Consider the following 15,694-nt stretch of genomic DNA (forward strand, 5'->3'; position numbering starts at 1 on the left):
TTAAATTTAAAAAGTAATTAAATATTGAGTTCCTTCTCTGTACTTGAACAGTCCAGCACCATCCTCTGGCAATGCAGGAAATTCAGCTCTCGGTTGTAATTTTCAAATATTTAAGATGATATATAGAGAGACTCAATTCTAACAGTATAACCAGCTTTAAATCGGGAGCAAAGCTGTGGCTTCAGGATCACCTCACACTGAGCGCCAGGTGCCCCTGGAAGGGCAGGTACTTCTTTTCCCCTGGTGCACCTGCAGGGTACACATGGTCAGGGACCTTACAGCACTGCATTACCCCCATCCTCCCTCAATTTTTGTTACATTTGTCGCTTTGACTTTCTGCTGATGCTGATCCACAGTTCATTTTGCAGCAGAGATGTTCTCAGTGGGACAAAAGAGCAAGTAAGTTGTATTCTTGGAAGGGAGTGGGGAAGAAGATGAAGTGTGGAGTGTTGCCAAAATAGCCTAGATTTATCAGTTCGGGGAAACTGTGAATTCACACCTTTAATGCAAATGCATCTTCCATAGCCACCAAAAGGCTGAAATACAAGTAGAAAAAAAATTATGTATAATCCACTCTAATTTTAAATCTCAAGCCCACCTAACACTGATGAAGAGTGACAGCTGACCCATGTACAGAAAAGCCCACCTATTCTGACCTGCTGCACACTGCTTGACTATCAAAGCACCACTTTCTGCTCAATTTTCTCTCTCCTTCAAAGAAAGAAAGAGATGACAAATCTTGTCAAATGCAGCAACTACAGCCTTCCTGCAACTGTTTTCTCCCTCTCCTGGTTCTGCTCTTTCGTTTAGGCCTTTGGATAAGTGTATTATTGTCTCTCCTGAGCTGCTACTAAGGTATTTAGGTGAAAAAAAAACTGGTTTGCTTCCACATGGAAATTACTATTCCTTATCAAGCCCAAGATTCCTTTATAAGGATGCTTCACTTCTCATCCCTACATTTGCTACACCGTAATTCTACCATTTCCATAATCATGCTTGCAGTCAGTACCATACACCCTTCCATGTGCTTAAGTTTCCTACCACCTGCTTGCTCTCCCCACTTCCCTGACCATGAACTTAACTGAAAGCAGAAGTGTGAATTCATGATTTTCTGCTTTTTCCTTCCTTCACTTCCCATTTGTTTTCATTTGGGATACTGGCACTATGTGTTAATCGAATCTCCAAAATACCTGCCTTCAAGTCTGCTCTATCTCTGTGTTTCCAAAAAGTCCATCTATACTCTGTGCTCCAATTGCACATAACTCCTTTGCCACTCATGACTGCTTTTTGGTCCAGTTCTTTTCCCACATCCAACCTCAACATGTTTGAATGGGCATGGTGATTAGTATAAATCACTAATGTTTGCATCAAACTCGGTTTAAAAACAAACTTTTCACATGGGGGGCTTTTATTTACATTTTTAGTCCTCCAATGACCTGTTCCTAAATGTTCTCCAGTGGTTCGGACTGGTATTAATTTGACCTAATCTTGGCTATCTATTCTGAGTTCAATCTGCAATAAATAGGAAGCAAGAGATGTTTCCAGAGAGTGAGTGATTACAAGAGAAAGGAGATCAACTGTTCTGAAACAGTACCTACTTGAAATTGAGATGCCTAACTGTACAATGGCTAAATTTGGACAACAGAAATGCCACAAGGTTGCCTTGCTGCCTTTACCATTTAGATTAATGCTGGCTCCATTGTTTCAAATTTTACCACTGTTGACAATCATTGCTAGCTGAGCTCACCAGCCACAATAATTTTTCTATGCCTCAGACCGTAGTTCCCCACCTCCTACTTAAGTCTTTGCTGAAGACACCTGAGCTCCACTGAATAAAGTCATCACCGTACATGCTCAGTCCAATCAATACTCCACTGTAGCCCTGAATGACCTGTAAGCGCACTTCAGCTGTAGTATTTTCAGCAATGTTTCACAATGTATATTTAAAGAAACAGATTTCTGTGCTGTTCTCAGAATGGTATACTCTTTTCAAGGTACTTTCAATGCTCAAGTAACATCAAATGATTGAAACTGTCATCAAACATCAGGCTACTAAAATATTTATATTGAAATTTCCCATGCATTTTTCAGATTAACATCCAAACCACGGCATGCAATTGAAGTTTACAGGAGGAGCTCTAATAGCTTAGGGAGCTAACCTCAAGACACCAAAAATTTGACCTCTCTTAGAGGTGCATGGACACCATACAGTAGAAATTTCCTCAGAACTTGGCGCCAACTGGTAACTGTAGCTGTCACCCAACAGATGATTAGGACTGAACTATTCTTTTACGTTTCAATCCCTCATATTAGGTTTGAAGAACACTTCTAGATAAGTCTGATGTGCTTCTAATACTTCTAGGTAACAGTCTGTTGTGCTTCTACCACTGCTACCTTCTTCTGGCTTTCTGAGAAGAGAATTTTGGCATTCAGGGAAGCTCTCCCATAAAACTTAATTATTTTTAAAAGTTAAGATGGTTTCCAGATAATACTACATGAGAAAGGTATGTCCATAAAAAAAAGTAGACAAAGAAGATGGAGACAAACACTTGTTTAATGAACACAATGCTGGTGTTAAAACATTACTAGGTTATTACTACTAATTTCTCTTCATGTATACATTCATTGAAACTCCAAAATAACACTGGACATTGCATAAATGAGACAAAGCTCATACATATGTAACTATTCTTTTAAGAAGCTAACAGACAAAACAGTAAATGAAGTACAAATTCAGGGAGGGGTCCATATCTATTCTGTCTTCCTATATTTTGGTCATTATCTATTTATGGCTAGGTAAGAACATCAGCTAACAATGCACTACCAAATATAAGATATCTGGAGTGACTTTTATAAACGAGGGAGAAGTTACCAGCAAGGATGTTAAAAAAAAAAAAAAAAAAAAAAAGACAATTTTAGCAAAACACACAATTTCCCAAAACCTATTACATGTCTTCCCTATGTAATAAATCCCAAACTTTTATAATCAGAACTGAATTAGGCAAAGGCTTTAAGAAGTGTTTGAAAAAGATGACAATCAACAATTCAACATCATGTAACACTAGTTCCACTAGCAAGCATAAGATTCAAAAAGTAAAAATATCTAAGACTTCAGTATCATCAAAAGTATCAAAAGTCACTAGTTACCCGTAAGTCTGTTTAGATTAAATTGCCTTTTCATGGCATCATGTCTAACTTTCCTGAACCACAGTACCAACAGCATTTCTTGAGCAGACTTAATGGGCCAATTAAGTAATTGCCTTATCCCATGGATCAGGATAACCTGAAGTCAGAGTTTTCAAGTGGTTCTCAAACCTCAGAGTACAAAGCTTCCATAGAAGTTTATGTACATGAAACTAGTTTGGTATGCACACCCCCAGACTATATTCTTTGCTGAATTAGCAAGATATTTCTAAAGCACACCAAAGCTTTAAGTTCTCTATCAGAAGGCACTTTTTACGCAGGGATAAATTTCACCCCACACCCCAAGTTTTAAGGCATATAGGCTAAATATTATTGTATGAAGTTAACATTTTAGTAAGTATAAGAACTTTGCAGCCAAGCTTCATCACCCTATTTTTCCCCATAAGACAGAAGAAACACATTCTGGTCTTCACTAGTTTTCTTTCAGGAATGTCTGACAGGACCCTACATACATTATTCAAAATTAAGACTTTACAATGTTTGGCTGTAACATTTCTGGAACCAGCCGTTCCAAAATATCAGATATGTCTTCAGATTCAGTTCTTTTATGGTAGGTAGATCATCTTGAATTACAGGACTTGTATCTAGCCCTCTAGCATTTCAAGCTTTTTATTGCCTTCCAGGCTGTGTACCGAGTTTTGGTAAGGTGATGAATTTTGTACTGTCTTTTTTGCAATTGCATCCACAAGTGTAGTTCTTGTTTTGATATTATCATTGTAGCTTTCCAGGATGTTCACACCAGAGATCAAATATTTTATCCATGGTACTAATCGCAGGTTAAACCCAGTCCAATTTCACCTTTATTTCTTTCAAAAAATGAAAACAAAAAAACCTCTTAACGTGAACTCTTTGCTGGTTGTGCTTCACAAGGTAGTTAAGCTTCCAGAGATTTAGAAACAGATGCCATCTGTTTGATTTAAACTTTTATTAGAAATCCATTTGGTCTTGCTTTTCCCTTTGGCATCCTTTCCACTGGGAAATACTGAACAATCAAAGACTCTGCAGTTCAAACTGTGGGAGAAGGGAAAAGGCAAAAAAGGAGGCAAAAACAGGAACAAGAAAAACTCTGCTAACCTAGTTTATCATCAGTCAACTCAAGGTATCATCCAGCTGCTATTAACAGTGTTTTCAACATTCTGAGTACACATTTAAGAAGTTTTGACAAGAAAAATATGGTATCAATTGAGGAGAAAAAATTGGAATTGTAAAATAACAAATATACATAGTAGTTTCTTGGTTTTCTGTAACTCAAGACTTCCTTGCCAAATGAATTAATAAAATCAGATGGTAGAAATGCTGCTCTAAGATCTAAGAAAACTCAAATGATGAAATTAATACATTTGCTTATTGTGTAGCAAATGCTTTGCTGAAGTAAGCCATGTTTACTGCACAGTCCTTGAGATATCCTCACATGTGCATTTTTGGTTTTTTTAACTGTGGAGCTCTCGTCAAAAATTCTGAGTTACTTGCCTTGTAGTACCAGTCCTGAAATTTTTTACAGCACTCTTCACTGCAGAAATCTCTCACTACACCATCAAGTTCCTTAGTTGCTCCCTTTTTGCACAGCTGTGAGCAGTAATTACAAGTAACACATCTCAGTCCTAACCGTCTTGCAAAGTCTTGTTTATATAGCAGCTTGCAGCCTGGAAACAGATTTTAAACATTAGGAACAAAGTAATTTTTACAGAGAGATATCACAGTTAAGAGTTAAATATTGAAAATTAAATGAATACAACAACAGCTAACAATAGGGGCTTCAGACAAATTCAGGTTGCATAATAGACTATATTTCAAGACATTTTTACCTGAATACCTTTCCTGCACAACTCTATGGTTTCACGTGATGCCTGCATCTTTTTCAAAACACTACGCTTGAATCTGTGCTTATCAAATCCCTGAATAAACAGTCAGAAAAAATACATAATTTTCTTTTCATATAGACCCATGCAAAAGCATTGACTTGTAATTACATTGCTCGGTTACACATCCTCAGGATGCTAGATGTCCAGACAACGACAAGCAGAAATTTTAAGCTAGACAACACTATCCACTAAAACAATACCTATCTTCAAGGATCAACTTATTTCTACCACTACTTTCATTCATATTAATACAACAAACCACTTAACTCATTAATTTTTAAGAACACTAATAGGTACAAGATGACCTAAGAACTGAGCAGTTTTGTAAAAAACTTAACTATAAAGTAAGCAGTGATGACTACTGAGAATAATTATGCAATGCTAGGAGTTTACATATGAAATTTGTGTAGGATTTGTATGCAGTGAATCTTTTATTTTTTCTTTTCACATCAGGTTTTGTTTTTTTTTTTTTTTTTTTTTTTTTTTTGCATTTGCTATGCAGTCATAATTTCAAGGTTGCCATAATGAGAGCTATATTCTTCAATAATCTGATCCTCCCTCAAGCAAATTAGAAAAAGACATTCTAACATATTAAATGCATTAAAAGATGAATACTGTAGCTATTACATAGGCTATTTTAAGAATATAATGTATTTAAACTACCTCAAATCTAGTGTCTATTCAGCTGATGCCTAAATCATACACCATATATCTCTGTAATTGTGCTAATTTTACAGAAGAGAACAGTATGAGAAGATGAAGTAACTGTCTATATTAAACACTGGAGGGATGAGATAACATCTACACAGACCTTTAATCTAAGGTACTGCACCTGTTTTTATGATCTCCCAAATATCACAGTACCACCAAGACCAGAACTCAAGTCTTCCAAGTGCCCACTCTGCTAGGGCACATAGTCTAACACATGCAGACTTCTGTACTTCTGGTAAGTTATGAAACTCAATATGTAACATACATGCTGCACTTCCTCTGGCATACAGAATATAAAAATACTATAATTGAAGGTACTGAATAGATTATAATTAAGTGACTTGTGCTGTTGTCTATTAGGGTAGAATTTCATATGTGTGAAACTAAGATACTCTTTTAAAATCACTAAAAGCACAAGAATGCAAGTGGAAGCTGCAGCAGACAGCATCTTCCAAAAACAAAAGGTTATTGAGGCATTTTAACTTGCAATGCTACAAGCTTTGCTAACAAATTAAATTTGCTAGCAATGTCAAAACAAGACAATTATAGAATATTGTACAAATAAGACACTGTAGGTAATAGCTGTGTTTTAAACTGCTTTTCTTGGTTATATATCTGATCCTTTAACAACAGAATAAAGAAAATTACTAAGACACAAAACAGGCAGTGCAGATGGAAAGTGCCAAATCAAGCTATTACCCTTACAGTGCAACTAATTCAGATGTTAAATACACTGCTCTGAAGGAAATAATAATCCTGAGGATACCAGTGTGTGCAAGCTATTAGTTAAAAGTACCCATTAAAGCACTGAAAATTTCTTGCCATTATTTTTTCCTGCTGGGTCTATCTCTCATTATTGTATGGGGCATCAGATTCTTTCCACTTCACAATTCTAGAGATAGCTCAGCACCACAATGTATCCTCCTCTTCAGCTGTGCCTTAGAAGAGCCATTCAATGCTGCATCAACCTTTCAAGACTATAGGTTAGTAGAAGTACTCTACTACTAATCAGGTACGCTATGTGCACCTGGCTAAACAGTCTACAAAAAGGAACGGACAAAGTTGACATTCTTGGCTGCTAAACTATAGGGAATAAAATTGAAGAAGATACTGCTGTTACATGAAAAAAAAGTTAGCAGGTAAGAAATTTTCCATTCTACAGTCAAACATCTCCCACATCTCTGACTCATGGAAAATAATGAGCAGGGAACATTAAGTAAGGGGAAACAAAAAGTCCAAAATTCCAGCCCTTAAGACTAAATGCCTGAAAAACATGGGCTTTTTTTATAGATCACTGACTGCAGGGTTTCTTGCTGAAGGAGGCCTCTACGGAAGATAGAAAATCCATCTTTATAAGACTTCAGATGTTGACAGAAGATTGTGACAACCCTGAAGACTTCTAAAATGCAAGTACAGGCTTTTCTTTCTGCAACATGATGAGCAAAATTCTTCAGATTTGTCTGATACTTTTTTATGTCTTTGCAATAGGTAACTTAATCCACCTGACCAGGGAACATTTGGTTGCTTCAAGATCTTGTCACTTCAGAAAAAAGGAAAACAAAATGCCTTTCTTTTTATAGAATGTATTTTAATTAGGTCCTTGGTACTCTGTGCATACCCAGGATATAACTTTTTATTATAATGCTATGGTTTTGATCGGAATAGTATGACTTTCTTTAAAGTATGGAAAAAGGCATTCGCCTTTGGCAAAACAGATTCTGAGCTCAAACAACTTGGTCTTCATGGTGCACAATGTAAATCCTGAATCAACAGAGCAGTAGCATCCATGCTGGCTTTCTAGATGTGACCAAGAAGTGGGATTTGACTGACAGTACTTTGTGGATGAGTAATACAAAAAGCACTGGCTGTCTGATATTTCCAATATCAACATTAAAATCCTGAGGGTTTGGCCAGCCTAACTCCCCTGGGGACCTGCAGTTCATGAGTATAAGCGCTGCCTAAGACAAACAGCTGGCAGCCCCAACATTTTGAACAAGAAGATATGAGTAAAATCCCAAGTTCTTCAGGATTTCTGTTGTAACACCAGACAAACAAGTTACAGTGTGACCAGATGGAAATCTCTAGTGCTTTAAAGTGACTCTAAGAGAAAATAGCTCTTAATTTCAAAGAAAAATGTAAGTGCAGGTCATTTGGTTCAAGCTACACAGGTAATCAATTATGTTCTTTAGCAAAGTTCTAACAGAAGACTGCCCCGCAAGTCAACTGTCTCAGAGAGACCATTAAGAAGCATTTTCAGACGAAGTATCTCCAACTCAAAATCTGAACCAGGCAAAAGAGAAGTAGCTGAGTACCTCCTAAATCAACCTAACGTATCCTTACTCATGCTATTAGAATTCTGGCTTCCAAGCAAAACCCAACACAAAACCTATCCCTTCCAACAGCCCTGAACTTTGGTTTCCCATATAAACTATAGAGAGAGGATAAGGATCTGAACACACGCAACAGAGGCTTACTAACAGGACAACACACAAGCAGTTCCTCCAAACCTTTACTTCAGGCACGTTCCACGTCAAGAGAGCTTCCTTTCTCTTGACAGACCCAAGAACTGCCAGGTCCAGCCCTGCAGAGCTACCCACGGTAGAAAACATACTTCACTTGACTGTCTGCAGACTCAGTACAAGCAAGCTATTAAGAACCTGATCCTATTCTACCAGCAGCACCTACCTGAATTACGGGAAGTTCAGTACATTCACACATCAAGCAGCTGTGAAAAAGGATTGCTGAACTAGAAACACTTCCTGAGTCCTCAGAAGTTCTCAACAGCAGTCTCTCTTTACCACAGAGAATAACATCTTTTATAGAAAGTAATTGTTCCATCCTAAAAGCAATTAGTTTTTTTACCTCTGAAAGGCTGTACTTACTAGACTACCTTTCTCCTCCTTCAAGCTACATACAAGACTTGCTGTTCTCTCATCTTGTAATAACTTCAACTGTTATCCTTTAACAACTTAATCTACAGAAGCATAACAGGCCTGTCATATCACAAGCCTGAAGTATCAAGAAGCCTGTAGGATCACAAGCTAGGTTTTGAAGATTTCTGGAGCTATGTTCCATCCACATCTTTCTGCTGCCTCCCTCTGTATTGATTCGAATGCAATAGCCACCTCTTCCATGCCCACGTTCCTATCATCTGCTGTTTCTGGCTTCAACATAAACATCACTATCCTTAGGAAAACAGATGCAATGCATCCAATTTGGGGTCCTGCTTGGATTACCATTAAAATAGACCCCATCCTCTCTGTGTATCAGAGAGGCTGTGTATCTCACTTCCTTCCTTGTCTTCTGCTTAAGAACCTTTTATTATTTTATTATTCAACTCAACTTTTATACATCCTCAGTTTATCCTAATATTTTCTGATATTAGATACTAGCTCCTTCCGTCCTCCTCCCTCCTACTCCCAAGCAGTTACTGAGTTTTTGCTTGTTCTTCAATCTTTTCAAGTTGATTATTTTTTCAGGTTAATAAGAAGCATCTTTATGAGCACAAGAAGAAAGGCTATAACCTCAGCACCTTAAATTGTCATCACCCCTTATCTGCAATAGCCAATGCTGTCTTCACTTAAAGAACTGGCTCAAACCTCTTCAAAGACACAATAGTGGAATTAACACGGAAGAACGCCAATCTGACAAGGACCACTGTAGTAAAACGATGCACAGGAGTTCACTTGATATTCTTTACCATGTTAAAAATTAGCTTTCCATGAACAAAAAATCTCAAGATTCAGCACAACCTGTACTCAAATTAAAATTTAAATTACATTACTTTAACAGTATAAATGGGAAGATAAACATATAATCCTTTCCTCAGCATAGTTCTATCTTCTGACTTTTTCAACTACAAGAATGCTGCCAGAAGTATCCAAATCCAGGTTAACAAGTTAAAATTTTCAAGTCATTCCAGAAGATATGCATCCAACAAGCACTAATTGGAAGCTACATCTACAGGATCAGACTCTTCCACAAGTGGAATACCACAAGAATCAACTCTCCAGCTCTTCCATGTGCGTTTGTCTGGAAGGCGCAGACCTGTGCTTTCCTTCGGCATAACCAAGAGCCTTCACTTGGTGCTTCTGCAGGAAGGGAGCCTGTTAAGTATTTCTTAAGGGACTTTTCTGATTTGAATATGCTGTCTTTTTTACCTTAACTCATTTTTATCAGCAGAAAAGTATCTTTGAGCTTTTACAGTAACAAAATTTGTTTGGAATAGTCATCTGCAGCTCAAAGATTTAATACCAGACTACTAAATAAGGTGACACAGTCTGAACAACCGCACTGTGCCAACTGAAGTTCTCTAACAAAAACTGCCATGGCTCAAACGGATGTCGGGGATGTCCCATTGTAACTTTTGTCCATAGCAGTCAAAGGAGATCACATTCTCTCAGAGTAACTCAGGTACCTCAAAATCCCTCCGAAGTTGACTTCCACTTTTCTACTAACCTGATTTGTGGGAAAGGAACACCTTCCCTCAGTAACAACATGACTCTTGCAATTGTGAAAGGGCATTTTTATGGATCATACAGTTTACAGTATTTAAGACATGTTTTGCTTTTCATTTGTCCACTTTTGCCAGGATATTCCAACTTAGCACCAAATAAATCTTCAAAACAAAGCCACAAGAAAGCTGATATTTCAGGTTAGAATTTATCTCAGAGGGACACTGCCAAAGGAAGTGGGCAGAAGCAAAACCAAACTGTCTAACATGGTAGGCTAAAGCTGAAAAGGCACCACAGCAAGCACAAGTTATTTTAACATGGTAGGCCACTGTCAGGGCTGCAGGGAGGGAGATAACAGCTCTGTGAAGCACAAATACGAGAGCTTGTAACTGAAGACTTTTATTATGCAAAACACTTAACTGTGATAGGAAATTTTACATATACTAAATGTCATTTTTTTCCTCTAACTACATTCTATACTACTTACCAATCCCTGATAGCTTTATGAGGTCCTATTGCAAAGTAGCATGCAGTTAGGAAGTTGTAATTATGCCATAAAATTTTACATTAAAATGGGTGCTTTACTACTGTCTTCAAAGATTTCTGTACACTAGCCCAAATTCTGCACATTTAATTTTTAAAAAGTGTATCAGTGTCTCTAAAAATAGAGAGTTGATAATGTAAACTATAAAAAAGCTGTGTTTAAACAGTTTCTGTAGCTCTCATGTTTAACAATAACTAAACCAAACATCAGGAATGAAGAGGTTCAGGCAGGCTTAATGGCAACCCCCTTTGCCTAGGAACACAGCAGCTCAGCGCGGCAGGGCCAGAGTACCAGCTTTTCCTCAGTGCAGTTCTCCAGCTATTGAAGAAGTCCAGCAACGATAACTAAGTCTTAGCAACACTTCATATCACACATTAGTTTTGAAACGAGTTTGTTAATGTTTCTAGTAGCAACAGGAATTGCTATAAATTTCAGGTAATATCTTAACTGGTTGTGAAACGTTCCTATGTAAGCACTTGTATAAAATTTAACACACTCATATTTAGGCTATTCCCAGTATCTGTAATGTTTTCATATAAACCTAAACATTAATCAACTAAACATTTAATAGTATAACTTTACTGAAAATCTACTGTGCAGCAGTGGTTGAAAAAATGCCACTCTAAAATCTACAATGCTTTAACTAAATATACACCTTTCCTAAATATACTCAGTTCTGAAATCACTTCATTTCCTAAATTCCTTTTTCCACTTGTCAGGTCTACAGTATTTCAAAAGGGGTTATCTCTACTTAGATGAAATATCAGAATGTCTACATTGAGTTTAAGTTGCAGAATCCATAATTCCCAGAAAATTATTAGCATGCTATCAAGGTGATAGTACAGTTGCTAGTTTTATAGCTGTCTTTATCTGTATTATCCATTTGAAAGGAACTCCCAAGCATCAGATAACTGAGTTACTCCACAGCTTACTGACCTTCTCCTTCCAAGAAGCATACTACTGGATATGAATCAGTGTTATTAAAATTCACATTATAAAATTATTACAAAGCCTGTGCTATTTAAATCATAACACTTAGTTCTATCAAAAAGATAAATTAAATGCAAAGTAAGTCTACAAGTAAAAAAAGTTATGGTGACACTCATCATAAAATGGTTCCATTGCTAAATTGCCAAAGACTGATCTGTTCTCCTAGACCCTCAGAAGGAATATATACTAAAAAACCCCAAAACTCAGTAACTTGAAGATTTCCTCAGGATTAAAAACTTGCACAGCCTATCCTCAATTGTCACTCATGCAACTACACACATAAAAATCCACGAGCAACTTTGATCTTCTTGCTTTAGCATATAAAACATACATCTTTTAAGTTAGATACTGGTATTTTGGAATGAGGCATTCTAGTGGCAAAACACCAGAACAGTTTAATTTCCAAAGCCTCAGCGCCAGAGGAACAGATTAAACTCTTTCAACTAGTCCGTTCAGGTCGTTCATCCTCCACATAGCATCTGAGTTTCAGACAGAAACAGAAAAAGCATACCGTACTCCACGAAAGAATTAATAACCATCTTTAGCACAAATGACCGGTCGGTTCTAATTACACCTTATTGCAATAGAAGTTTCAGCTGGTCACTGCACATATTTTTAAATATCTCAAGAGAAACATAGAAAGAAACAGAGTTGGAATGAAGCTGCACAGAAATACTGATCCGAGACACTTTAATGTGGGTGCCAGGGTTTGTGTGTAAATATATACATATGTGAATGTGTAAAAAAAACCCTCAGGTATGAAGAATGCAAGCACAGGAATGATGACATCTTCAGTACTCCAGCTAGGCAGGCATAAGCAGTCAAGGGGTATTTGTGGTTGATCTTATATATGCTTTCCCATCAGTTTGCTTGAAGACGAACAAATAAGCATTCTTGCAGAAATTTCAACACCTGTTTAACTTCTGTTGATTTTATCTAGGATCTTTCTTTTATAAACACACACCTGAAATTTTCCAGTATTTTCCCTTGAGACTTCAATTTCTTCCAAAAATGCCAATAACTTCTGTGACTGAGCACCTTAGGTTATTCCTTCTCAAATTGTAATACACTGTCTTCTGTTGAAGAATAATTTCATGCTCAGCAAAATAATCTATGTTGGTGAAGTTCCTTGAACACTTTGCAATATCAAAACCAGCATGGCCTCCATATCCAACAAGTTCATTTGGTACTTCTACTAGTCTTTCTACTTTACAAGCAGTTGGACATACTTCTGGAAAAAGGTTATGACATCAAGGAAAAACTGGTGGTGGTTGGGTGCCCGGAAAAGGGGGAAGAGAAATCTATCACCTCTGATAATGGAGTTTCTATTTGTTGACCTCCACTCAATCCATCTGAAGACCTGGCCCTCTCCTCCCCATGTCAGATCTAAACACTGTTAACTCTTGGATTCCACTATTTCTGCAGCAATGACAACCGTTGGTTTTCCTTTAAAATACAGGGCCTAAGTTGTTTCTACAGAGCTTCTGTCCAGGTCAGCAGTTTCTTTTCATTGGGTAACACAGACAGCTTTTTTCATATGCATCACAAAGTAGACCTAAGCTACAGGTAGCAAATGTGTGCCATATTTATGCAAGTTACATTCTACTTAATGGTGCTTTTCACTACCTTCTCTCTATTACTCAGTGGTTCAGATCATCACAGTAAGCCGATAAACTTTGTTTTAATGTTAACATTTGGCGTATTCATCCTCATAAAGATCATCTTTGCTCTCAAGCTGGCAGTCTAACACATGCAAACTCAGGACCCACATTAAGATGTCCGGCAATGGATTCCCCCCATTTAGTAACTGGATTCATGCAGGAGAGAGTGGTTTTATTTCTTTGCTTCCTCAAGTTTTCCAATAGGAAATACAAGTCCTCACTTATTTCAAGCCTCCTCATACAGAAATACACCTATGGAAGTAGTAACATGGCATAGCTCGCATTATGAATCTTACTGATTTTGTTGTGACAGCCACCAGGCTTTAAAATTAGGGAGTCATAAGCATTCACAGTAATTCCAGCATATACTGTAATCTCCAGACCAAAAAAAGTTTGCTCTTGTCTTTGAACATATTCTCTGGAATTGTTTTATTCACAGAAACAATTTCTAGCTAGATGTTATTGAGCACTGCAATGATACACTGTAAAACTGGGCCTTGCTTTGTCCTTTTTTCCTCTCCAGCTATCACTTTGCAGTCCAGAACACAAGAAGAAAGTAATGATGGCAAAGAAACCTAAGCCACCACACTCCATTCATCAGAAACAAAAGACTGCAGAGTCCAGAGCTATAAGGGAATGGCATGGAGGGAAGGCTGCCTCCAGCCCCGCACTCCACCCCTCTCCAGCTTAACAGGATCCTGCTACAAGTAAATTGGCACATCTGCTGTTTAATCTGTTTGAAAGCAGAGATCTTCAGCAAGGTTTATCAAATGATAGTGAAAGCATTATTATTATAACCAAAGAAAAAAAATATTCACTATACCCTCCAGAGATAGGTCATCCAAACTCATAGTTAGACTTCTAAGATCAGGATTAAATACCAGTATCGAAGGACAGCTCACCAGAAGTGGAAAGGATAGGTTCTTGTTAAGACTGTATTTTGCTGTTTCTATTATAACAATATTTTAATGCAACTTAAAAGAGTCCTATGCTCATATACCTCCTTTTTAGTTTGCGTTTTTTTTTTTAAATCCAAATCATTAGTCAGGAAAATTGTCATGACAGTAATCAACATACATCAACAGGCATCATTTGAGTTATTGCTTGAATAACCATTCTAAGCCAACATAAAATTTCCACTGTCATATTAAATTCTGAAAATACTATACTAATCAAAGAGAAACCTTGGTATTCCTCAATGCAGTTAGTGTTGGTATAGGCTCTGCTGCATAAATTTCAAAAAAGAATTTACGTATAATTTTTTGTGCATGCGTATATATGCATGTGCATACATATGTGTGTGTATTTATACACACACACTTAAGAGTGTTGCCCACTCTTCCTTAACCTGGAGTAAGTGGTGAAAAACTCAAAAGACCATAAAAGCAGCTCAGATAAATTAACAGGTACATGCACCAATAAGAACAGGTACATGCACTTCATTGATAATAATGAAGAAACTTCTGTTTTCGCCTCAAGAACAACAGAATGAGTTGTTACCTTAAATTTTAACATTAAATATTAACATAGTAAGTCAACTGCAGTAAAATTACAACGACCAGTACCTTAGAAAAAAATCCAAATACATACATACCTTCACTACAAAAGGGTCTTCTGATGCCAGAGAAATTCACCGTCTCATGCAGCGTTTTCTCTTCTTGACAGTATTCACAGTATGTAACTATGCAGTGCAGTTTCTTATAATCATCAGAACATGCTCTGCTGCAGAACTGATACACTTTGTTCTAAATGCAAAGTCACAAAGCATCACAAATAGGGTTAATGGATAGAATCTTAAGGTCTGGATAGTGCAACTTTAAATAATGGTTTGCCATTAAGACACAACTTTAACATGCAAAGAAACAGAAATGCAAACACACAATTAGGGTATGACTTCTAATGCTAAAAATTAACAACTCTCAAGTTACTCTCAAGACAGTGAGTGCTACAAATACTCATCATTTCATATGAAAATGCTAAACAAAAAATATGCCAATCAATCTTAGCATATCCTCTTCAGATACTTCTCAGTTCATAGAGAAGTGTAACAATGGTCTGTCACATCTACAGTCATACAATAAACTGAAGATGAAAGCAAATTTCAAACTTACAGCTGATCTGAGAAATTACATTTTTCTTTAAATCCCACAGATGTTTTTTTGTTTGTTATTTATGAACAAAGACAACTGCTTTTATCCATAACGAAGTTAAATGATATTCTACAGAACCAGGTAGATTTTATTAACTTAATTTTTTAAGCTTCAATAC

General features: G+C 37.0%; 1 protein-coding gene across 9 annotated transcripts in view; it reads right to left on the reverse strand.

Annotated features, from left to right (window-relative positions):
- ZMYM2 (zinc finger MYM-type containing 2) overlaps positions 1 to 15,694 on the reverse strand; it is a 95,344-nt gene that overhangs the window by 21,931 nt on the left and 57,719 nt on the right. For all 9 annotated transcript variants that reach the window (XM_075490949.1, XM_075490947.1, XM_075490950.1 and 6 more), the window contains 2 exons: positions 15,021 to 15,171; positions 4,675 to 4,847 (listed from right to left, as the gene is read on the reverse strand). In XM_075490949.1, coding sequence (XP_075347064.1) covers positions 4,675 to 4,847; positions 15,021 to 15,171 — 324 coding nt within the window. The remainder of the gene's footprint in view (positions 1 to 4,674; positions 4,848 to 15,020; positions 15,172 to 15,694) is intronic.

Source organism: Mycteria americana, chromosome 1 (assembly GCF_035582795.1).
Source record: "Mycteria americana isolate JAX WOST 10 ecotype Jacksonville Zoo and Gardens chromosome 1, USCA_MyAme_1.0, whole genome shotgun sequence".
In the NCBI taxonomy this organism is placed as follows: domain Eukaryota; kingdom Metazoa; phylum Chordata; class Aves; order Ciconiiformes; family Ciconiidae; genus Mycteria; species Mycteria americana.